At 37.8% G+C, this 26,997-nt stretch overlaps 1 protein-coding gene across 1 annotated transcript in view; it reads left to right on the top strand.

Moving 5' to 3' along the window:
- cadps2 (calcium dependent secretion activator 2) overlaps positions 1-26,997 on the top strand; it is a 300,507-nt gene that overhangs the window by 86,534 nt on the left and 186,976 nt on the right. The window contains exon 3 of the mRNA XM_088922931.1: positions 19,281-19,613. Coding sequence (XP_088779057.1) covers positions 19,281-19,613 — 333 coding nt within the window. The remainder of the gene's footprint in view (positions 1-19,280; positions 19,614-26,997) is intronic.

Genomic DNA, 26,997 nt, shown 5'->3' with positions numbered 1-26,997 from the left:
TAATAAATATTAAATATTATTATGCCTGTTACAATTTTACTGGGCTATCGAGGGGACAGTACAATTTTGGCTTACATGTGTGTGTGGTGGTGTAGGAGTACAGTGGTTGTGGGTACAGGAGGATGTTAGGAGAGATCATAATAAGGTGGAAGGGAGTGGGGGCGTCACCAACTTGACAGCTCTGGGGAAGAAGCTATTTTGGAGTCTAGTTGTATGTGACTGGAGTGACCGGAACCTTCTGCCAGATGGTAGGGGAACAAACAAGTTATGACCAGGGTGAGTGGGGTCAGACATAATTTTGGTGGCTTTTTTCAGACTCCTGGTGTTGTATATTTCCTGGATGGATGGTAAGGCACTGCCGATGATGTATTGGGCAGTTTTGACCACCCGCTGTAGTGCCTTACGGTCGGATGCGGTGCAGTTGCCGTACCAGACTGTGATGCAGCTGGTCAGTATGCTCTCCACCGTACATCTGTAGAAATTGGTGAGGATCAGTGGGTGTAGGTGTATTTTCTTCAGCCTTCTCAGGAAGTACAGCCGCTGTTGTGCCTTCTTGATGAGACTGGAGGTGTTCAGTGTCCATGTAAGGTCCTTAGAGATGTGAACGCCTAGGAATTTGAAGTTATTCACCATCTCCACTGCAGACCCTTCTATGTAGATGGGGGAGTGAACTTTTCCTTGTCTTCTGAAGTCAACAATCAGCTCTTTGGTTTTGCTGATGTTGAGACATAGGTTGTTGGTTCGGCACCAGTCTGCGAGTTGTTTTATCTCCTCCCTGTAGGCAGTCTCGTCGTTGTCAGTGATCAAGCCCACGACTGTGGTATCGTCAGCATACTTGGTGATGGTGTTTGTGCTGAACTTAGCAGTACAGTCGTGGGTGAACAGGGAGTAAAGCAGTGGGCTGAGCACACAGCCTTGAGGGGCACCGGTGTTAAGGGTGAGTGTGTTGGAGATGAGGTTGCCAATCCTGACAGTCTGGGGTCTGCTGGTGAGGAAGTCTAGGATCCAGCTGCAGAGGGTTGTATCTAAACCTAGAGCCCTGAGTTTGGTAGAAAGTTTTATGGGTATGATGGTGTTAAATGCTGAGCTGAAGTCAATGAACAGCATTCTTGTATAGGTGTTCCTTTTATCCAGGTGGGTTAGTGTGGTGTGTAAAGCTATGGAGATTGCATCCTCTGTGGAGCGGTTTGTGCGATAGGCAAACTGTAGAGGATCCAGTGTTTTTGGAATGCTGGCTTTAATGTGCGGAATAAGTAGTTTTTCAAAGCACTTCATTATGATGGGTGCTTTTTCTTCTTGATAGAAGTATTGTCTCTTAACAGTACTCAAGTATCATAAGTAGAAAGTCACTATTTTTAAAGTCTACCTTAAATTCATTGAAATCTACTGTTACAGACCAGTTTTATTTATTGGTGGCACTACTAATTTATACACACGTAGTTACCTTTAAATCTCAAACATGAATACACATTCATTGTCATAACCCATCATTTAAGCAATTTTGGAAACAATTCAAATGTTAAAAATGTGTTCCCATTACTCTTCTTTAACTGCTGCTACAGAGCTGAATAAGACCAAAACACAATAAGCACAAATTAGTCAAATTACTTTTATTGTTTTCAAATATCATTTTTGTTTTTCATACCCAGAAAGCACCCATTATTTTTGCTATAGTTAATTCCAACACCTCTTGTTCAGCTTCTGTAGGTGGACTAATCAATGCAAATTAGGATTCTATTTGGGGAAATTACAGCTTTTAAAAAATAGATTGCTGCAAATGATTGAAAAAAAAACTAGAAAATAAAAATAAATGCTGTTTTTTATGTATCACACTCATAGAGGACTATTGCATTGCCAAACACCACACAGTAATTATACAACAATATTAGTTTGGTTTAGACGTAGTAATCAATTAACATTAATCCTAGGAGGATAGCAGTTTTTGACCTATTTTTAACTTCTTGTCCACTGAAGCCTTCTTATTTATAGCACTATGCTTTGGAACTTATTGGAGAATCGGCCACAGTCTACCATATTAGACTTGCTTTTAAGAATTAAATAAATAATATAGTTACTCTCCATTTTACTGTCAGTTGTATTATTATTATTATTATTATTATTATTATTATTAATATAACCATAATTATTGTTGATGTTATTATTATATTTGAGTATTAAGAGTATTTGATAAAAAAAACTCAACATCTAGTCTTCTGCTATGGTCTAGTCTCCTGCTATCCATTTATTAATTCACAACATAGAAACATATAATTGAACAAAAGACATAAAAATACATGTTCGAAGGATGTATTATTTTAATCTAAGCCTTTATTACTGTTTCATCACAGCATTGATGTCTTTTATGTTCTTTTTTGCTATCTGTATATTTATAGACATAAAAATATTCAAAGGTACCTTGCACATAAAAATATTTTCTTATCTGTATATTTACAAGTGTACATGTTCAGTACTTCAGTGAAGTGGTGACTTTTGGGTGCCCACAGGCAATTGCATACTGCTAGGTCCTGTCGTGTTGCCTGAATGAGCATATTGTTGTTTTGAAAATTCTGTTGCATTGGAACAAACTGTAGGTGATCCCTCTGGGAAATATTCCATCCAGTCTGTGTAGTTTAGAGTACACAGCCTATCACTGAAGCAGATAAGTTTGACATTACTGTAATTCTGAGAACAGTCTGCAGCTATCTTTAAAGAGGGGATACATTTTTTTCTCAAGCATTTATTTCACAAACATGAACACATATTTGCTATAACATAGTTGTAAAACATTTTAATATCTCAAAATTATAATTACCAACTCCATCCACTTATAGCACTTTAAAAAATGATGGATTGTCAATTAAAAGTTGTGCTCCTTAAAATGACACACTGTTACCTTGTTGGTTAACCAGTTCTTAATCCAAATGCCTATATTAAAACAAAAACACCTTCAGCACATGGTGATTTATGGGAATTTAGTTCCCTTAGAAGCTCAGTTATGTTAAAATTACTTAATACTGATGAAACCTGTTCAATAACATGTGGCATATTGTTCATGACTTATGTTGTAAAACCCAGTGCGAAATGTTTATTTATAGTTTTTGCTATGCCTTTCTCGTCTTCTGTTATTGATCCCCTATCCCCTATTATCTCACATGCTGTTTATTATTTTTTTACTGTTGTAAGGCCAGAGTTCAAGGTCAAAGATTATTTGCCATTTGTAAAAAAGTACATTGAAATTCTTATTTGCTCTTGTACTCCCAGTGTATAGAAAGGTGAAGTCAACAATAAATAAACACATAAGCGAGTAATGCAAAAAGACATGCAGTATTGTGCATGTGTCATGCAATATTCTGTCTATACTGCTTACTCATCCCACATTTTCTCCAGCGCCTCAGAAAGTGATGGATCTTGTGTCTTTTTCAGAATGATTTCAGTATTGTGAGGGAACCAAGCCAGGTCTTGAAGATCTGTAAGCCAAGGAAAATGAAACAGCTAACAATTTCCATTGATGCTCTTTCAATGTGGTTTGGAGGTTTTGCTCTGCTTCTCCTGAAGTCCACAATTAGTTTTTTTTGTCTTCATGACATTCAGGGTTAGTTGTTGTCATGATACCACTTTATCAGATCTACTGCCTCTTTGGTTTATGCAGACACATCATTATTGCTGATCATCCCACTTACTATGGTGTCATCAGTAAAGCTGGAAAAAAATGTTTTGTGTTATTTTTTGCCACTAATTCATTTTTTTTCCACTCTCTCTTGGCAGTTCTAATAGGTTTTTCAGATGTCTGAACTTGGTTTACTGTTTTATTTTGACTTTTTTATCTTTATTTTATCTTTAGTTCTTGTTCCCTTTTACACACCATTGAGTGCTGTCTCTGTTGTACTTTTTCCAGTAATTTCACAAAGTCATTTAGATCATATTTTCCAATGATTGGACTACTTGTTCTAGGGATAAATGGATTGAGTTTTAATCATGTTTTTGAAGAATGGTCTTTCTTATTCTTTTGACTCTGTATCCATCTGTTCTTCGCTCACCATGTTGTGAGCTCTGCCTCATTCCATCATACTTTGCTTTTCTAGAATTTGTTGTAGAGATTAAATGTATACATCAAAATGTATAAAAATATATCCCATTATGTTCACAATTCCCCAGTTCTTTTTGCATATCTATTAAGTATAATAGATATGGAAGTTCACAAAGTTTGTGCTGTTATAAACTGCATATTAAGCAAACTATTTCAATATCCCTATTTATCTGTGATAAGTTGAAATCTCCCAGTAATTTCACATCTGCTTTGCTACATGGCTTCTTAGTGTCATTATAAAGTAAACCACTTCTGCCTATGTCTGCATTAGGTTGTCTGTAGCTCTACCTATTCATTAATCTTTACAATTTTTAGTGTACAGTTTAGCCTAGACTGTTTTTTAAACAGTCTGCACCCTCTTGCTTCAGTTATTTTTTAAATATAGGGCCAAACCTCTATCTTCCGTCCTGCCTGTGTTTCTGAAAAAGATTTCACCCTGTCATCCATCTATCCCATCTCTAACTGCTTCATCCAGTTTAGGGTCATGGGGGAGCCAGAGTCTTTCCTGACACACAGTGGCTACAAGGCAGGACACACCCTTAACAGTCCACCCTGTCATCCTCTCCTTGTCATGTATTGTATAGTCATGCAATGTCATTGTTCCTTACTATTGCAGTTATTTCAATTTCCTATATTTATGTCTTTTACTAGCATTGAATTATAAACATTTATGAAAATGAGTTGTTTTAGGTATTTTCTTAGTGTGGATTTTCTGATCCCATCAGAGTTAGCTTGCCCTCAGTTCCCTAGTTTAAGTATTTCTCAGTTCCTCTATACATATGGTTCCCCAACATGTGATTGTGTCCCCTGGTTCAAGTGCAACAGCTCTGTTTGTATAGGTGCCATCTGTTGCCGAAAGACCCCCAATGCCTCATATACCTAAACCTTTTTCACTCCTTCTTTTAGTCATTCAGTGTTAAAATCACCATATTTCCTCTTACTTTACTGTGTTCTCATGTGGCACGGACACATATCTTGAGAATGCCAGAGTGCATCCTTAACTTTGTATTGTAGAATTGTCAGCCTGCTAATTTCTGTGCCATTTGTCCCTGCATGAACTATGACAACTGGATCACCATGGTTCTGGCACGGAGCCTTTTCATTTTCTCTGTTACTGAGGGAGGTCTACAGCCTAGGCATCAGAAAGCCAACATACTGTATGAGACTTGTCACTTGTCACTCCTATGTACTGTACTGATTTTATAAAAGAATGAATGAAAGCTCTTATTAAAGATGCATTCAAGTTAGAAATCAAAATATTTCTAAAATGAAAAAATACCTCTTACAAATAGATATCATGTGTGCATAAATGGTTTGCTCCCAGTCTAAACTTATAGGAAAGATTTTGACCTGGGGTTGAAGATGAGCTGCCCAGTACCACAGTATTGAAGCAGCAGTGCATATGACTTTCTCATGGTCTGATATGCTGTACATACCTTCAATTTGCTCACAGTAAATAGAAGAGTGACTTGAATTATATTCAATACATTAACAGCTTTAGCATTTTTTTTCTAAATCTAATTGATTTTATATGTTTGAGGTGGATGAGATCCTTTGGATCAATTAGATACTAAATACCTAGGCTAGATGGGCTAAATTGCTCCATGTCATTTATAACCATTCTTATTTTCTTATGACCAGTTTTTGTAGTCTTATATTATAAATGATGATATCTTATGTCTTGCTATTAATCCTGGCCTATAGACTATGCCTGGACATTATTTATACAATGAAAGACTATCATTTATATGTCCTTAATGTTTAAATATTAGAAATAAGAACAGTCTTGCGCTCTGTTGGTAATAAATAATTGACTTGGATTTTAAGCCCCAATTAAGTGGAACAGCAGGGAAAGAGGAAGTCCCATGGTGACCAATTCATTAGTGATGCTGCCTGACATTTGTAACAAGACTAAGTAGGAGCTTTCCGGCATTTAGTTAAATCTATCAAAACCTTTGAAGACAGCTATATTTTATTGTTTTTTTGCCGACCCTTGACATACCACATAAATATTTCATAGGCTTAGAAATTGTAGAGTACTCTTGGCATGTAAAGATTTCCATCTTTGCTAGTTTTTATCCTTCTTCTTATTTCCTTCCGATAACACCCTGCTTGTATAATTGAAAATATTGTATCATTTGCAAAAGAAAAATCTTGATCTTCCCCTGCTCTCTTAGGTGTCTCTCAGGGTGCCATTTTCAGTTCTTTTTGGTATATGTAGACTTCCTTTTTTATACCAGTGAAATTGGAATGGAGTTCAGAATAAGGAATAAGTAAAGGTTTATTCCATGCTGGAAAGAGAAGTAAAGAAACACAATGTTTCGGCTGTGGAGCCTTCCTTGGGTGTGAGAAAGAGAGGGAAGTCGGTAGCTGATATTTCATAGGAGAACTTAAGCTGGAAATGTAGAGGAGGCAGGAGAAGGGGGAGGCAGAGTGGGCACTCAGGTTGTATGAAGTAGAGAGAGGTGAAGAGAGGTGTGAAGACGAAACCTGCAAATGAATAGAGAGGATTAGAAGGAAACGAGTCTGTTGTTGAGAGAAGGGGGAAGGTTTGACCTTAGTTTCAAGATAATTTTGGTTTCAGATGTCTTTCTACAATAGGAGTTAAAAAACCCTTCATTGAGAATACAGAGATCAGTGTGATCATGGCCGTAAGATCTTTGATCTTCACAGCCCTAACATGTTATCTGAAGTGGTCTCCTAGTCTCCTTCTTATTTCCCCAATGTAGATAAGTGGGCATTTTCTGCAAGAGATGCAGTACATAAGGTTGCTGGAGGTACAAGATGTCATCTGAGTGATGTGGAATTGTCCTGAAGGGCCTCGAATGAGTGTGGTGTTAGATATATATTTGCAGGTGATGCAGCGAGTTCTGTTGCAGGGGAAAGTGCCTATTGTGGCTGATTGCTTAGGGCGGTCAAGGGAGCTGTGAACAAGAAAGTTATGCAGATTAGGTGGTCGGCGATATGAGATGATGGGGCTGTCAGAAAAAAAGGGACCCGGTGGAGGGATCATCCTGTAAGATGGAAAAGTTGTCGTTAATGGTCCTGGGGATAGAAAGTGTGTTAGGGTGGTAGGGAAGCACCAAAGAAATGCTGTTGCGAGACCGGGAGTTCCTGAGTTGATGATCAGAGGGCTGTTTTTGGCTTGGGTGAGGGCACTGTCAGTAACATGGGTGGGGTATCCTCTGTTGATGAAAAAAGAGTGCATTTTGAGTGCTTGGTTGTCAATGCAAAGTCATAATAGCATGGGAACTGTGAAAAAGGGAGAGAATTTTTTGTCTGTTTGGGATGAAATTAACTGTAAAGTAGATAGCTGTGTGAATCTGTGAGTTTGTAATATACCAAAGTACAGAGTGGTTGGTACAGGATGAGTAATGAATAGGTTTATGTTTAGAAATGGAAAAGTAGTGGAAGATATGTTAACTGTATATTTGAGGGACAGGTGGAAGTTGGTGAAGTGATGCAGGAAGTGCTCTAGCTGGTCATTAGAGCATGTGGCGGTACCGACGCAGTCATTGTTGTATTGCCTGCAGAAGAAGTGAGTTATAGGACAGTTGCATGCTGAGACGATGGGGCATCCAGGGGTGTTTGGTTTGTGGATTTTGGGGAGGAGGTAGAATTGGGATACCTGGGGATGTTCAACTATGAGACGGTTCGCCTCCTGGGGGAGCTCCTTGCTTCTGATAAGAAGAGAGATGATGGATACCAATTCCGTTTGGTAGTCAGTGGTAGGATCCTGTTGGAGAGGACGGTAGGAGGAAGTGCTGGTTAGTTGTCTGGAGGCTTCATTAATATATAGGTCATTTTGCCACACCACAACAGCGCCTCCTTTGTCCGCTGGTTTGATGATCACTCAGACGACATCTTGTACCTCCAGCAACCTTATTTACTGCATCTCTTGCAGAAGCCCAGCTATCTACATTGGGGAAACAGGAAGGAGACTGGGAGACAGCTTCAGAGAACATGTTAGAGATATGAGGATCACAATTTCTCCAAGCCCATAGTTTCTCATTTCACCTCTAACGGCCATAATCGCACTGATCTCTCAAAGAAGGGTTTCTTGACTCCTATTGCAGAAACCTGAAACCAAAATTATCATGAAACTAGGATCACACCTTCCCCCTTCTCTCACCAACAGAATCTTTTCCTTCTAAACCTCTCTATTAATTTGCAGGATTCAACTTCACACCTCTCTTCACCTCTTGACTTCATACCACCTGGCTTTTGTTCTCCTATGATATATCAGCTGCTGACTTCCTTCTCTTTCTCACTCTGAAGAAGGCTCTACAGCCAAAACATTGTGTTTCTTTTCAGGATTGGAATAAACCTTTACTTTTTGTTTTGCAGCCTACGCATGCTGACGCAGCTATTGTATCTTCTTGAGCTACTGGAGTACATAATAGTCCATCTTCAATATATGTGCAGTCTGTTTATCTTAGCGAAAAAAGATTAGCAAGTAATAATAGTGCAGAACTTAACACAGATCAGGAGGAATACTGATTTTGTATTTGTTATGTAATAATAGTAAACTTTATTTTATATAACCCCTTTTAAGGTGGCTTCTCAAAGAGCTGTACAGAATGTCAACAACAATAAATAAAAAGAATACATAAGATAAAACAATTACTATATACATAGAAGACTGAGGATGAGAAAGAAGAAGGTTTTGAGTCTGGATTTGAATGAGTTAAGAGAAGGTGACTCTCTGATATCCTTGGGCAGAGAGTTACAGAGCTTGGGGGCATAACAGGAGAAGGCCCTGTCACCCATACAATGTAGATGGGCTTGGGGGACAGTAAGAAGAGCGAAGATTGCGAGTTGGGGAGTAGGGCGATAATAGTTCAGACAGGTATTGAGGTGCCAAGCCATGCAGTGCCTTATAGATGAGCATGAGGACTTTAAAGTCAACACGGAATTTGACAGGAAGCCAGTGCAAGGAATCCAGGATAGGAGTAATGTGATCACTTGCACTAGACCTGGTCAGGATTCTAGCTGCTGAATTTTGGACATACTGCAGTTTGTTCAAAGTAGATTTAGATACCCCAGCGAGTAGAGCATTACAGTAGTCAATTCAAAAGTACACAAATGTGTTGATCAGCTATCCAGCCACAGTTAGTGATAGCATAGGGCGTAGTCAAGCGATATTTCTGAGGTGAAAAAAAGATGTTTTGACAATATGCTGCACATGTGGGTCGAATGTTAATCCAGAATCGAATATCACTCCAAGGTTTTTCAGTTTAGACTGAAACTCAAGTACAGAACCATCTACAGATAGGGTGACAGGATTGGCTTTATGAAGTTGATGGGGGTGCCAATAAGCATGACTTCAATCTTGTCACAGTTAAGAAAAAGGAAATTTTGAGTCATCCAAGTTTTTATGTCAGAGATGCAATTAGATAGAATAGAGACAGTCACATCAGTGTCAGGTTTGGTATGGATGTATATTTGAGTATCATCAGCATAGAAATGATAGCTGAGGCCATGTGATCTTAAAAGCTGACTAAGTGGAAACATGTAAATGCTGAAGAGCAAGGGGCCCAGTATTGAGCTCTGAGGAACACCAGACTTAACAAGACCAATTTCAGTCCTATGCCCATTAAGAGAGACAAAGTGACAGCGATCAGTGAGGTAAGACTTGACCCATTTGAGAACAGTGTCAGAGACTCCAAACGCAGTCTCAAGATGAGAAAATAGGATGTCATGGTCAACAGTGTCAAAAGCAGCACTTAGATCAAGAAGGATGAGTATAGAAAGAGAATCAGAATCGGAATGTATTAGAAGATCATTAGTGACTTTGACCAGAGCAGTTTCCATGCTGTGAAGTTGACGGAAGCCAGATTGGAGGGGTTTGAAAAGGTCATTTGTCTTGAGGTGGTTATGTAACTGAAATGTGACAGCACATTCTAGATTTTTGCAAGAAAGGGTAATTTGGAGCTGGGGCAAAAAGATTGTCGAGAGCCGTGTTAGGCTTTTTTTGGCACGGGAGTAATGGCAGCAGTTTTGAGGACCATTGGATTCATGTATAATATTGAGGACAATGGGACAGAGAGAAGAGAAACAGGACTGAAATAAAGTGGTGGGAATGGGATCTAAAACAGATGTGGTAGGTTTCATATGTGTAACTACAGTAGTTTATTGAGGGATGCTGAGTCAAGAAGAGAGAAACTGGAGAGAAGGGAACCAGAAAAGTTGGATAAGGAGGGAGGAGGTATGGAAATGATATGCATAGTGGAGAGAATGTGATGCCGGATATTGTCAATCTTGGAGCTAAAGAAATCTAAGAATGTGTTGCAAAGTTGCGTTGAGGCAGGTAATGTGGTGGGGCAGTTTGGCTTTAGCAAGCTGTTGATGTATTTGCTTTATTCTGTTTTACAATTGCCATTTTAATTCTTCTCCAATTGCAATATCGTTTTTGATCCTATTCTTTCCTTTGTTTCACGTCTCTTCCATTGTTAAGTCTGATTCTGTGTTTCTTAAGTTATTTCTCTATAATAATAAAAAATTACAAATGAAAAGAGGCCATTTGGGTATGAGATGCTTCTTGAATGAAGCCAGGCTTCAGTAACATGGTTAGGCAGCTTGTCCCTTACTCCCACAACCCATTGGGAAAAGAATCTTACCTCTGCTTGCTTGTATCTTTGTCCATTTAATTTTTCCATGTCTTGGCTATTGTAATATTCTCTTGGCTGATTTGATTGGGTAAATTTGTTTAAACAGCTTTCTATCCAAGACTACAGAAGTAGATCTTGGCTTCTGTGTTTTGTGGCATTTCAGCATTCTATTCCTATATAATTTTTAATTTTCACAGTGATTTTTCATCAGCATCAATTAGAGGTATGGAAAGAACTAGGTACTTGAATAGAATTAATCTGAAGGCTCACTGTTAAGCTATCCCTGTCCTAGATGGTAATTTAATTAAGCAGAACCGTAGTGCTCTTTTTGATCATTATGCCATTATTATTGGTCTGTAGAATTTTAATGTGGAATGCCATGGGGAAAACTGTAACAGGAGGTCATATAACAGGAATATATTTGCCTTTCTGTTTTTAGATACTGTACTGTGTCTATAAGCTGCATATGTAGTTTTGTTAGTTTGCATTGACCAGGTTCAGTCTTTTACACATTGACATAAACTTAGAAATAGATTGTCATGTGCACTGATTCTTTAAAATACATTGCAGTTGTAGTCAGTCTTTTAGCAGATGTGCTTATTTTTTATTTGATAGACAATGATTTCATTTGGTTATGCCTGTTGAATAAAAGTCAGGATCTTGTACAGTAATACCTGTACATTTATTACATTTCTACAGTTCTTTAATTTATTTGTTTAATAGTCTCTGAAGCACCATTTGCTGTCTTTTCTACTGTACTTAGGTGAGAGCTGATACTGATCTGACAAAACCAGGTATATGTTTCTCCTTTAGGCCATTGCTTTTAACCTTTTTAAAAGCACCTTTATACTGTGGTCAGCTTGCCCCAATGTGCAGTATATACAACATAGCTGCCCTTCTCTGTATGGCACCTTTAAGTTACCATCTATTTTCTAACAGTTTTATCTAGTATGTGGTCACAGGGAGCAAGCTCCTAACCTGGCAAGCAGTGGTCACAAGGGATGCCAATCCATCACAAGGTACACACAGACAAACGCACACACAAGAAACATTATTGCTCACCTTGTGATTCACCAGAATGCTGTTTGCATGGTCATGTTTCTATGAAACTTGTACAAACTTGTACTGCTTTTCTAAAATCTGGTCCCTTTTCTTTTTCATCTCTATCTGTTTCTGGTACCAATCTATGGATTATCTCTAACAAAGGCAATTAACCTTTCAACCTAATTGGTAGGTCCATTTAATGTTGAGAGGATTTCCTTTACTGTAGTTAGGCAAAAATACAATTTTAAGAAATATTCACCTTCACTTCGACAGTGTAAAGTTTAACACCTTTTTATAAATGTTGGAAATTAATATATTAGACAAGCAAAAAAAGCAGAAGGCATGTAGTAGATTATTCAGTATTCTCGTCTACATAATGTATAAAAACAGTAAAAAATAACTCAATCTCCAGTCCTGAATCCAACTGAACATTGGTGATACAAATGCAAGATTTCACTAATGGAAACCAAAGCATCTGAAGGACCCAGAAGAATTCTACATAGAGGAATCTTCATACTGTAAATATCCCCTCTGTAGTGCCTAAAGCTCTAAAGCTCCTGCAGGAGGCATGAGGCATCGCATTTTCTGGGCAATCCCAGTTAGAGGTGTAGAAACATTAAAATAACAGAATTCGGATGTTGGTGAAAGAAGAGCTTTTTATTACGCTTGCAAGTGGGAGAGTAGCTTATCAAAACCAGTCTCCCCGAAAGATGTTGCACTGTGCTTTTTATACACAGTAACAGACAAGCTTCCTACCTTTAACAAAGATTACCTAATCCCTAAAACGAACCATTAGTTTTCAGTTAAGTCGGGTAGAGAAAAACAACTTCTTATTAAGACTTTTGTTATTGCTTACATTCGCAAAATAAGACATTCGACTTCCCTTTTTACTACATTTAAGACATGAGCTGTACTTTTCCACTGACCTATAGATGCCCCCTGGTATGCTTCCATTTGCCAGGGTTAGAAGCAGTTAGAAAACTAAAGGATAAGCAGTTTGTTTGTTTTTATAAAATTTATAACATTCCTTCAGAAGAGAGCTGAAAGGGTGTGAATAAATGTAACTCTCATGGATTATCTGGAGTTAAATGAATTAAGACAAATCTGACTGCAGTGATATTAAGATTACTGTGTAGTATCACATTTATGGAAATTTTTAAGATGAGAAACATGGCTGGGGAGAGGTATATCCCTCCAGATATCACTGCAGACCTACAGGAGTTTTCATGGTCCCCTGTTTTACTGATATTGATGTCTGGAAATCAATCTGTGCTTGGAGCAACACTCCAGAAGTCCACTGACATCATTTTAAATACACAAACTCAAAGTAATGTAAAGACTCTATTCACATTCCTTTTCAATTTAAATTATATTGATGAAGGTAATTTATGTGCTTTAAGTAGTAGACTTGTTTAAATTGTGTTTTCACGAATTCATATTAAGATAAAATATTACTCTTTACTACTGATTTGCATCAGAGTACTAATAAAAAATCTAATCGAGGCCAATTATCTACAGTACCTTGTACATGCTTAAGCTGGACTTTTTAAAAGCTGTGTTCTTCTGGGAATATTTCTTAAATGCTATTTAAACATTTAGTACTTTATTTGATTTTATTCTGCTTACAAATTTTAAGATCTATGATTGCACACCATCCTCCATTGAACTACACAATGCATTTTCATCTCCTCAAGTCATCTTCTAAAATGGTGGTTCCCAGACTGAGAGGTCTTCCCCAGGAAAGGGGCAAACATGACAGTGAGTCTCTGAAACTCGGCTCCATCTTCAGGAGTACAAACATGAAACCCTGGTCATTGACTACATTCAAGTGTGGTTCGGTAAAGCTTTCCTTTCTTTCTCTAAACATAAGAGATAAAGTTTACTAATGAGAGAAATGAAAGTTTACTAATGAGAGTATGCCATTCCGCTTGTCTCTGATATTCCCCTTGGAAACTTGTGAAATGACCTGCCTACTGATCAGACCACCTATAAGCCTGTGGGACATTAAAGTAAAGGAGATCATCTAGATCAGTCAGTACTGCTACTATAGCCTCTTGGCTATTTAGAATTTGAGTATTGTCCTTTATTCCTTTATGTTTGTATTATATATATTTTTATTTTAGCACCATTGTGGTAATTCCAAGAGTGATGTGTCTGTTGAAACAAGTATTAAATGTGTGTATCCTATAACCATCTAGATGGCAAAATAATACGATACAGCTGGATAGATGTTTTTTAAATCACCTTTTATCAAAGGACTTCATGACAAAATGCTAATTTGTAGAGGAAAACTCCCAGCTGACTGCATGATCCTTAGAAAAACGAGATATTCAAAACCATTTGGAACTATAAGTAAAGAATGGCACTACACTTTAAAAAAGGAGTTTGCAATATGTCTGTGGGGCTTTTAGAAAAGTAACCAGCAATGTGAAAAACACAGTGAGCCTTTGTTATTGTTTAAATAAATGAAGGACCTACACGTAAGTAGCAAAGAGTTAATAAAACCAATGTATGTCAAAAGGGCAAATTAAATATTTTCTTAATATTTATAGTACATCTAACATTTCTAACATCTTTAAGGGCTATAAATGGGGGATATCGGCATTAGAGGCTGTTTAGAATGATGCATTGTAGGCTGATCACTTTTCCAATGAAGTCTCGTTTTCTTGTTTGTCTTTTTACCCATTCATTTAGTTTTCTGTCTCTTGTTATTCTGAGTGGGAAAACACTATGGTAAGGAACAAGTAATAGGTTTATTCCATGCTGAAAAGAGAAGAGAGAAAACACAATGTTTTGGCTGTGAAGCCTATACCTGTTGCTTTTAAACAGCTCAAATTTATAGTAAAGAAGGCAAAAAACATCTTGGACAAGGTGCTATAAATTATTTACGTAATACAAGTTCAAGGAAAATATTTTAATGTAAGGGTAATTTTTAAGTAATTTAAAATAATTAAAATACATTAAAATAAATGTTTTGATGATAAACAAAACCTGAGTGTGACACTAGTACACTGGCCAAAAGATTATTGAAACATGGGATAAGCAGTATAGATGTTTTGAATACCCATCACCCTCTAAACTATTTTGCCACCTACACTACCTATAACACAATTCTAGTAAATAGATTCTTCTGTATATTACAGTAGGTACAGAACTGATATTGCAAAAGTCATTCTCGTCTGTATTTTATGCTGCAGTGCATTTTGACTTATCCAGAAACTGGCATTTCAGGCTATATAACCTTACAGCTTAGTAACTAGAAAATGACTGGTGCTTTTTTAAGACATGCAAAAAAAATGCAAATCAGAGTACAAGTTGGTAATGTACAATTTAAACCTTTATTTTAGAAGCTTTTTTGTACTTTGGGAATTTAAGGATTCAGATTCTGTAGTGTTTTAGTTCCTCTTCATTACATTTGGCACCAGGATGGTATTCATTGCCATCTGTTGCTCTGTTCAGGCTTTAATTGTTTCTCTCCCTGTGACATACTAGCTGCTCCAGAATACCATGACACATGAGCCATTTCTTGCTGCTTGTGTGCTTAATTTATTGCCCTTAAAACATTGCCATATGGTATTCCAGGTATTTGCTTGAAGTAAAGTTACAAAATATTTGTTTTTGTCAAACAATTTTTTGTATGTTTCTAAATGATTTTAAAGTTGTTTGATTTTTGTTTGCACTTGTGTGGATCACTATACAGTACATACTGAATGTGAGAGCATGTTTTAGGTGCTAACTCTGTATTTATAAATTTAGAAACTGAATCACTATAGCAATGTAACCTCTGTAGATATTAGAATGGATGTATTCTGTTTGTATCATTTGTAAACATTTTTCTTGTAAGAAAGTTCAAAAGTCACATGTTCATTTTCATGTTCCATCCATCAAACTTACTGGAAAGTGTTCCTTCTTTCATTGAGCCTTTTAGTGTGATTAAAACTTGAAAACCTTTGTGCCTTTTATCACATTTGCATGTGAAGGCTCTGAAGCACAAATATCTGGTCCTAAAGGTATAGTCACACATTAATAAATACATACACGGAAGGTTATAAGAAGTACAAAAATGATACCGGTTCTAACATTTTTTACAGTCATGTTACCCCGTCTTAAATATACACAAACCCATGAACTACAGTATTTAGCATTGTATATTTAATAATTAGGAATGTAACTGTGTTCTGCACTTTTTACATATTTTTATAAGAAAACAGGGATGAAATAGACACTGAAAACCAAATAACAGACTTTTACTAAATATGACATTTTAAAAAACTTAGTTATTGAGTTACTGGACATAACTGAGGAGACTTGAATGGAGCACAAGTTATTTCAGTCATTTTTAGGTGTCCTGGAGAATGACCGACTCTCCCATTAGTGTACAGAATTTCTCACAGACTTTTAGCCCCAGCTAAGCAACCAGTATACCAAGATCATTAGTAAGGCATATGCAGTTAAGTGATGCACATAAACTAAAAAAACAAACAAACCCGCTATACTACTGTATATATACTGATGGAAAAAAGAAACAACATTTTCTGGAACGAGAATACTATAGTTTATGTACTTTCACAAAAAGTTGTCAATTTGTTTTAAGCCCCAGGACCAGCAATACAGCGTGTGAAGTAAGGCATTGCAACTTGCCAATCACATAAAAGCTCGTTAGGTGCACTTTTACGAACAAGGTTCAAGTGAAACAGTGCCTGATCAGGTCACCTTTAAAAAGGCCTTAATTCAAAGCTTATGCCACTGCAAGAAAAAGGCCACATTTGACAGTTTTCTGTGCATTCTATAATGCCTTGAATGTCACCAGAAGCAAGGGAGAGGGCCATTGGCATGCTCAGGGCAGCGTTGCCGGACACTATGGAGTAAGCCGCTCCACTGTAGAGAAGGTTTCAGCAGACCGGCAGGACAGATGACTGTCCAAGATCCGGTCGACCTCAAGTAACCACACCAGAGTAAGACTGACACATCAGACTGGTCCATCTGAGAGATTATTTCAGATCTGCCACCTGTACTGCTGATTAAATGATGCAGGCATTTTTTCTGATGCTGGCAGACACAATGCCTGCATCAGTGACAGGACAGTGAGGGTCCATGCTGCTGGCCCTAGAGCAAGGCGACCAGTCAGAGGCCCTCTGCTCATACCTCCAAGATGTCACACCCGACTGTCTTGGGCCAGACAGAGGCTGTGATGGACTCATCAGCAGTGGCATCAGGTCCTCTTCACGGATGAGTCATTCTTCAGCCAGTTCTACACAGACAGGAGGGCCAGAGTGTAGAGGAGGAGGTGTTGCATTTCTTTTTTCCATCAGTATATATATATAGTATGAAATGTGTGAATGAATAATCAAATAATAATAACCTAAGTTTCTTAATGCTGAAAAGCAGAATCATCAGAATATTTCTAATTTTTCTTTGAGTATAGTCAAAGTAGGAGTCATGGAGAGCTCTTTCAATCTTATTAGTTCCCACCACAAAAGAAATAGGTAAAAGCATTGAATATTGTTATAGGTTTCCCTCCCAATCTGCACGTTTCCTAGCTGAAGAATCAATATTGAATAACAGTTATAATTCAGAATCCATACTGAATACCAAAGGAAACCCACTCATACTTAGTTCTGTAAGCAAAAATGTTTAAAAGCATCTTCTGCATCAGTGTGTGACAAGTTGAGTTGTCTTGCTTCCCTAGCTCATCTGCCTCACACACAACTTGTCCTCAGCCAGCAGGCATTTTAGTTGTGTATTTTTCACAGTAGCTTATGCAATGAATGAGTTTTTTTACTTGCAATGATTTTATTATCAACATTATGACCATTTGGGCGGAGCGGTGGCACTGTGGCTAAGGATCTGTACCTGTGGCTGGAAGGTTGCCAGTTCAAATCCCGCGGCCGGCAGAGGAATCCTACTCCATTGGGCCCCTGAGCAGTGTCCTTAACCCCAGCTGCTCCAGGGGCGCCATATAAATGGCTGACCCTGCGCTCTGACCCCAACCTTCTGTCTCCCTGTCTGTGTGCCTGTGTCTCATGGAGAACAAGCTTGGGTATGCAAAAAGACAAATTCCTAATGCAAGAAATTGTATACAGTATGGCTAATAAAGTGATCTTATCTTATGAATTGGAAATTTTTATGAAAGATAGCTATTGATGATTGTAACATAGACTGTAGGAACTTAACATTTCAATTCCCCATATAGTCAAGTACTGTACTTACCATCTGCAGAGGTTTTCAGGAATGTCACTATAGAAACCTGATCATGAATAAAACTACAGACATATACAGTATTATGTTCATGGATGAAGGTTTCAACACTAAGTGAAATATTCATCCAAGCTATACATGTAAGTTTTAATTTCAGTTGAGGTATTTAATTTTTTAATACATTTATAGAATGTATTTTTATTATATTGATTTTAATATACAATATGTAAATTAAAACAATTTTACTGGAGGTTTTATATTTTTTTATGGGCAATATGGCATAAAATGACTAGTATTTTTGTATATGTGCTGTTGAAGTGAGAGAGAGAATTCTCTTAAGTCATTAACATCTTTTTTACTATTTAATTATTTTGTTGTCAGTGTCCGACATTACCATGAAAGTGTGTTCCCAAATAAGAACAATACCACTACATACATATTGCAACATTTTTCAGGCAACACCAAAAAACATTTTGGTCTCAAATCTAACAAGACATGCTTTGCAGGCTTACAAAGGTGCTACAGATTTATTGTTAACCTTTATTGCTTTTCCTATGATACTTTCATCAGAGTGTATACAGCTTAAAATTTGACAGAACCTATTAGTTCTAGACCCTGAAGGAAGGTACTGTAGGTGACACCAGATAACTAGATCTGGTAAAATACAATCAACATCTAATCTGTTCTGTCAGAAGTAGCCAACAGACATTCTGCACATCAGCCCAGTTTTTTTTTTGTATTCAAGCTCTTGCCTCTTACAATGTTTTGGAGCTTGAAACTGAGTCTTAATTGTAATATTACTGCAGGACCAAAGAAGTCCAGTAAAACGCATATTCATCACAAGGATTTCCACATAATGTTTTTATGTCTCCCACTGCCATAATAAAACCATGCACTATATTCTTATGATTCTTTTTACACCCCCCCCCCCCCCAGTAAAAAGAAGAAGCACATATAAGTATTTACTATGGCACATTTCAGTTCATGTGATAAATTTCAAAGACATAATTATGAATCCCATTGGTATGACAGCTATGTTAAAAACAACATGAAGAATCTGTCCTAGGAACCTGAAGTACACAAATGCTACATGAGTTACCATAAAGTCTTATCTCATATCATACAGTAATCCTGTATTTTATTTGACGTGCAGCACTTGTTTATTTTTAGAGTTGTGACTGACAGAGGCCATTGCTTTGCAAAGAATAAAAAATGTCTGTTTTTTGGTTTTGAGCTCTTTCAAAAGTGACATATGACCATCATCTTTAGTATTAGGGAGCTGACTGCCGCCTGCCTGCTGTTTTTTTCATCAATTCCCATTTTTGTTGTTTGCTCCCTAGGTATTTCTTAAGAGTGACCGCGTTGCCAGGATGGTTCAAAATGGAGGGTGCTCTGCCAATGACTTCAGAGAAGTCTTTAAAAAAAATATCGAGAAGCGGGTTCGCAGCCTTCCTGAAATTGATGGTCTCAGCAAAGAGACTGTGCTGAGCTCCTGGATTGCCAAGTTTGATGCCATTTACAGAGGGGAGGAGGACTTTCGCAAACAGCCGCCCAGAATGCACCTTAGTGCTGTATCAGAACTGATCCTCAGCAAGGAACAGCTCTATGAAATGTTCCAGCAGATCCTGGGAATTAAGAAGTTTGAACACCAGCTGCTCTACAATGCTTGCCAGGTAGGTACCTCTTAAGTGTATGATAATCACCATCATGTTGTTTATTTCATGGAAAATTTACTTTAAGTAACTTTGATAAACATATATTTGAATGTATTTTCTTTAAATTTCTAACAATATACACCACAATACTCTAATCTACCAAAGAGTTATTGAAAAATGAATCGATGTGTAATATGTATGGTGTTGCGCATCTCTTATATTTTGGTCAAATTAAGGAAACTTGCTGAAGCAATGCATGTGTATTGAAGCAGTTAAAGTCTGGGTTGTCCTGCAGTGTTACACAATTCTTTATCATCACTGGTTAATGTCTTACAGTAATGATAGTGTTAAGGCAGCAAGATAAATGTGGCAGCATAGCATGCTCAGTTTATGGTAGCACGCTGAGCTTGTCTGTCTAGATTTGTACCATCAATGTGTGCTTAGAATTTTTCTGTGTCCCTCCTTCTTTGGTGCCTGGGATTGACAGTCTCAGTGGTTTCTTCAGTCTGTCTCCAGGAGGACACAATTCAGAGCACTCACTGGCGATTTGGAGGCATGCTGTGTTTGTGAACTGCAGGTTTTTCTCTCTCAGGTTTGAGGACAGGTTCCTTCTAGCTCTTCTCTCCTGGGTGAGGGTCATACTGCATCTTTTTACTGAATCATGTCACCTCTCCTGAGCCTCAGCCTCGCCTGAGCCTACTGGCAGACAGCCTTTCTAGCTTTCTCAGTTTTTTATCTGCACCTCCATTCAGCATTTATTTCTATGAGCTTCTTCTCAATATGTTTAATGGGAAATGCAAATATTGATGTTTCTGGGGGAATATCCTGTCACGTATCTTGACTGTTTTATCCATTTCCATTCTGTGTTGTCACATAAATGATACATTGGCTGTGAATTGCATGTAGTTACAATTGTGAGATTCACAAGATGTAATTCAAGGATGTAGATTGAGTATGAACAGCTTTTTCATGATTTTTTCCTGGATTTCACATTTGTGGTTAATGTATACTTTGTAAATGTGAGGTTATGGATAATTTGAAATCACTGTTATTCTTTTCCCCAGAGACGCTTCAAAGTTTTTTTTTTTATTTCTGTTTCAGACTATACTGTATGTGATTGAATTACATACTGGCATCTACAATCTAGTAGGAATGAGCATTTATAATTGTTACTTTAGACATAATATAAATGGAAATGCTGAATAGTTCTATAAATAATGGTAGTTTTTACAATTGTGAAAACAAGCATTTAAAATATCAATAATAAATGGTCTACAACCTTTGTTAAAATCAAGTAGCAGACAGATTCAAAGTCTGTGAATGTTCGATGAAACAAAATGATGAAGGCCACTTACACTGTCTGATTTCTGTAGCTATTTATTCACTTTTAGAACACATCCAGATTTGAAGCCTGATACATTAATAATTGCTGGTTTAAAGGAAGATAACTGTTTCTTGTTACCTATGTTATTATTACATCCATCAATTTTCTATCCGCTTTCTCCAATACAAGGCCATTGAGGAGCCGTTCCTCTCCCAAAAAGCACAGTGCATAAGGCAGGATACACCCGGGACAGGACTGGACTCTAGTCCATCGCAAGGCACACAAATACAATCCCACTTTTCCTAAAAACCAATTAACTTATCAGTACCGGTGTGTCTTTGACAGTGGGAGGAAACCAGAGCTCCCTGTAGAAATCCATGCGAAAATGGGGAGAACATACATATAGAGAGCGTCACAGGAATTGAATCCAGGGACCCAGTGCTGTGAAGCAGCAATTCTGAGTACTGCGCCACCTTGCCTCTCTGCGGCCCTGTAATTATTACTATTTCCCCCTTTTTTCTAGGCAAAATTCTACTCTATTCTGTTGTACTCTGTCTTGATAATGAACAAAACAGAACTGTAAGTTGTATGGAACTCTACAATCTATCAGGGGGAAAAAAATTTAAAGGAAGTTTCACTTTATTTTACAAAACTAAAAATGTGAAAACTGTGATTCATTTTTCATTAAAATTTCTTAAGGGAAGTCTGTTCTAAGGTTTGCTCTTTTTGTGAGTGTGGTGAGAGGAGTAACCTAAAGTAGTAAGGAAGAATTTTGATTTGTAGATAGCAAAGCTATTCAAGAAAATACATTTGGAGTGTTTTATAAAACTCATTAAATGTGGGCAGAAAGGACATAAAGCTGACGTATGTGTAAGCAGTATGAGGAAGAACCCTAAACTGCAAGGAAATCCTAAAATAAGAGTAAGTCACAGAGTAGCCCAGACAAGGAATTGAGTAGCCAGGGTTCTTAGTTCAGAGGCAAGAAAGGGAAGAAAGAGAATCTCATGAGGTGGGTGGAGATCAATGCAATCTGTCCTGACAAAGGATATCTGTTCAGCAGTCTGAGATGACTCCAGTACTGGAGAATGTGATGGACAGGGAGTTTCTTTAGGTGTGAAAAATGCAAGGTGAGCCTGATGTGCTGATGGAGACTTGGGGTGTTATTGAGGCAGGGGACATAACCCTTCTTCAGAGTGAAGAGAAACAGGTGGCTTTTTCAGGGCATCTTACGATCAGTGAAAGTTCTCATTTAGGAGAAGGTGGCACAAAGCTTAGTGAAACTGATTCTTTTTTGTATGCATTAACTGTCAGTAAGCAGATGAGAGAAAGACACAGTTGGACACTAAAGGACCACTGATTTCTGTACGATATCAAAACCTCTCAGAGATGGATGCTCCAACAAGTTACTACCTCTAATAAATTAGTCTTTGCTCTTGAAAAAGGACAGTGCAGCGTAAAGTGGTGTACTGTCTGCAGACAGCAGCAGGCCAACTGGTGTATAAACCTGGTGAAGTTCAGAATGTGGCAGTGGATTTCTACTTTGACTTGTTCATCCACAGTCATCACTGTGAGGGAGGGGAGCCACGGTGGCTCCATGAGGACCTTCCCCAAGTTCCTGATGAGGAAGTAGTGGCTTTAGGAACAGATGAAATATCTTAGGCAGTCATTGGATGGAAAGTTGAAAAAGCCCCAGGCATTGATGTGTGACTGTGGAATTTTGTAAAACCATGTGGGCTCGGATTGGAGGACATCTTCTGGCAGTCATCAGGGAGTGCCTGAGGGACAGTGAACTGCTTCCAAGTTGCTGTTGTGCAGTATTGGCTTTGTTGCCAAGAAAGGAGATTTGTGTAACATCAAAAATTGGCATCCTGTTAGCCTTCTCTGTTCAGATTATAAGATTCTGTCCAAAGCTTTGGCAAATAAATTGAGATCTGTGATGAGTTTTATTGTGCAGACAAAGCAAATATACTGTGCGCACTGTGCATATATTTTAGCAGTATCCAAACTCTTCAGTTTTGATGAGTTTATATCAATTGATAAAGAAAAGGTTTTTGATTGAGTAGATCACACTGTTTTTAATGTTTGTAAGATAAGATGAAAATAGTGGGGGTGGTGCCATGGCTCTGTGGCTAAGGATCTGCACCCGTGGCTAGAAGGTTGCCGGTTCAAATCCCATGGCCGGCAGAGGAATCCTACTCCGTTGGGCTTCTGAGCAAGGCCCTTAACCCCAGCTGCTCCAGGGACACTGTATCTGATCCCAAGCTTCTCTCCCTGTCTGTGTTTCTCATGGAGAGCAAGCTGAGGTATGCTAAAAGACGAATTCCTAATGCAATTGTATGGGGCTTATAAAGTGATCTTATCTTATATTAAGTATAAGATCTGTTAGGTTCATAAGTAGATTTCTTATGCAGCTATGGGCTGCCTTGTCAGGAGAAAGTTTGCTTATATTATGAGGTTTTTTCACAGGGGCTATTAGTTCTGAGTCAGAACTCCCAGGTGAAACCAACCATCACACAGGATGGTGACACTCCTGGCAACCTCTTGCAATTTGGAAATATTAATTTTCTACAATTCAGTTGTATGGGGAAAAAAGGATCTCTACAGACTTTGTATAAAGATTAAATATTAGGATAAGGATTTGCTTGACACCCACTGGTGAGAACATCTAGGTGCTGAATTCTCTGTAAAAGCCTGGAAAAATCTCAGTAGGCCACCACTACAGAAGAGAGTGGGTGATCTACAGTGAAGATTGCTGCATACTATCCTGGCACCTGATTCCTTTCTGTGTATCATTCAGCCAGGTTTGACAAACGCATGTCTGTTCCGTCAGGGTATAGACACTGTCTTTCACTTGTAGTGCTCAAGATTGCAATCTCTCTCCTCTGTTCTGAGTGACCTTTTCTCTGAGTTCAGCATTTTAATTAATTTATGCTGTGTTTATTGTGGGGGTAAAGTATTGTAAAAACAAAAAAGAAAGAGCAAAAATTGCACATTTCCTTTTGGGTCTGGTTAAATTGGTCAAAACAAACTCTTTCCAATGACATTGTAGCAATCTTTAATGTGATTCTTCAAAGCTTCATGTTAAATTTACTTTTTCCTAATAGATCACAAGTTGTATACCGTTTTAAGTGTTGGGGGGGATATGGGGTGAGTTTTGTGTATGAAGAAGGATGGGAACTTGAAAATCAATCTGTAAGTATTTTTTTTCTCTTTTTGAAAATATATATCTGATTATGTAATTTAATGTATTGCTGAATGTGAAAATGAGTTTTGTTTGTATTTTCTCTTTTCTAAATGTGTAACTAACTGTGATTTAATGTATTACTAAATTTAATTATTGTGGAATGCATTGATGTTGAAAGGAATTGGGTTTTTAAAACCTATATAGATATGTTAGAAGAATTTTTTTTCAAATTTATGAAGTGTTTTAGAAGCATGCAGTCTCTAAAAATTACAGGGGTGAATATTAAAAAAAAATGTTAATTGCAACATTGCAAAATTTGAATGCCGATCCAGCCTGTTTTTTTTTCCTTTAAGGAAAAAGTTTAGTAATATGTCTGAGGGAGATAAAATTGTTATTTCGGAAAATGAGATGATAAAAGTATACTGTACAGTATAATTTTTAAGGCTCGTTCTTTTTTCTGTTCTTAATAACTTACATTGTTTAGGAAAAAGTGTAAAGTCTGCCAAACCTGCCAAATTTAGATCCATATGCTGTTTGATATATTGTGCCTTAATTAGTATTGCTAACCCCTGATGCAAAGGTAAAAACATATCCAGTTGGTGTTTCCATTTGATTGCACAATTCCTGTTACTACTGAAAGAGCTTCATCTGCCACCAGTCACTTTAGTGCCAAAACAGTCTCTTAATGAAAGAGCTAAATAAACACAAGAGTGCAACTGCATGGTTTACCTTCTTCTATCCATCCATTTTCTAACCGCTTTATCTAATATAGGATCGTGGGGGAACAGAAACCTATCCCAGCAAACAACAGGTGGGGCAGAATACACACAGAAATACGCACACTCTCACACCAGGGCCAATTTTGACAGAAGTCAATTAACCTACCAGCACAGTATGTCTTTGGACTAAAGGAAGAAACTGTAGCACTCAGAGGAAACCCAGTAAATGTAAGCTTTGCCACATTAACCTACAGCCTTTTACTGTTTTTTAAAGTTCGTACTTCATAAAATTGAGCTGAATCACTGATAAAATGCACTTTTGTTGAAAGATATTTTTATACCTGACTAGCATTGTTATTTGCAAAAGCAGTAGAATTTCTAAGGAAGATATGAGTTTAAGCATATGCATAAAATTAATTCTATTTGATTCATATAATTCATATTGATTATATAATATCATCTGAAAATAAGATATGAAGTATTAATCATTCAAAAAAATACAAAATTCCACCTCTGCTAATGGCATTACTGCTAATGCCTTGGTAGTCCAATATCATATTCTATTTCATTCTCCTTCTCCTGTACAAAAATATTCAGCTATGTACAAGTGACATCTAGTTTTCCCGTCCAGTGACGGAATCACTGCATGTTGCCCTGCCTCTTGAAATTATTATACTGTTGGATTTATTTCTCTTTACCACCTCCCAATAAGTTTATATCACAAGTCACTTTAAACATCAGGGAAAGTGACATGCCACTCTTAAAAGTAACCATGCACTGTGCATGATGATGGTACAGAATATACTGTATGTTTAGACATGTGATGCACATCTTTTAAATTTCTGTTTCTTAAATTTGAGAATGGCATCACATGTTGGATGTATAAGTTATTTTTTTGGGGGGGTGAGAAACTAAGGGGAGAAATTATTGTTCATTATGATAACTAGTGTTATAATTATTCCATTTAATATACAGACTTTAAAAGGAAATTATTCAGTTGTTTGATCCAGAGATATCATTATCTCTAAAACAGTGGTGTTAGACTTTAGACAGATTCACTTTGAATGGTATCTCTGAAGTTTGTACTCTTGTGAGTTTTAATCATCTGTTCTGGAATGTACACATTAATTTGTAAAAGCATGTTTTTCAAGGACTGCAATCCACTGTTTCATTGTTTCAAGTCAAGTCCTGATTCCCACTGTCAAATTACAAATTTAAATTTAGTCACCCCCTATACAGTTTTCTGCCTTGGAAGGATGTGCTGTAGCTATACTAAATCACCCTAAAACCTCAATTCTCCATTGAATAGTCAATTCCATGCATGCTTAGGTCGGTCATATGCAAAATAATGATTCCGGTACTTCTTGAATATGTTGATTGTAAGTGAGTTTTTTTTTAATTTCAGAATTGTCAGTTTAAATATTGTTTCTAAAATGCATACTAATTAAGTAAAGATAACCATTATGTCGTGGCCATACATTGAAGCTAGCTGGGGGGATGTTAAGGCAGGATTCTGAAAGCTTGGGCTTGGGGAATTTCTGAGGTTCTCTGAGACATCCAAAGGTTGAGGACTGAGCTCGCTGGAAAAACCCGAAGGCTGAGGAGTCGAAGCTCACTGCAGGAGCCTGAAGGTTGATGGGGGTTGTAGTTTGCCGGTAAAGCCCGGAGGCCGAAGTTACGACCTGTTAAGCAGAAGATCACCATGGTGGTGGTGGACCAGAAGTCACTGTGACAGTCACCACAGAAGTCAGTCGTTGACCTTACTCAATCCGGCAGAGAGGAAGCAGTCATGGCAGTGATAGGCTGCCAACTTGTGGACTGGTGGAGCTTGGACAGTTGCTGTAGAAATGGACTGCTGACTGTTAGTTGACTGGTGAACTGTTCATGTCTCTATTTAACTGGTGCAGAGACTGGCTGCTGGTTTATTACGGAGCAGTAGAGCTGTGGAAGTCACCACAGGGCACAGTGGGTTAAGCTGGCAAAATGACATCTGGCTTGATGCAGACCAGTGTTGCTGTTGGGCTGTGACAGGCTTTGAAGCTAAAAGAATGACAGTGGACTGGTAAAGTTCAATAGCAGGTTGGTTCAGGAACTGACTGTCGGGTAAAGGCAGACCAGAGAGACCATTGTAGCCATACCTCAATAAGACAGTCGACTGGGGATGCAGCTGAGCTC

Source organism: Atractosteus spatula, chromosome 8, assembly GCF_055471065.1.
Source record: "Atractosteus spatula isolate fAtrSpa1 chromosome 8, fAtrSpa1.hap1, whole genome shotgun sequence".
NCBI classification, from domain to species: domain Eukaryota; kingdom Metazoa; phylum Chordata; class Actinopteri; order Semionotiformes; family Lepisosteidae; genus Atractosteus; species Atractosteus spatula.
Note: the sequence above shows the minus strand (reverse complement) of the source record. Positions and strands in the feature narration are given on the sequence as shown.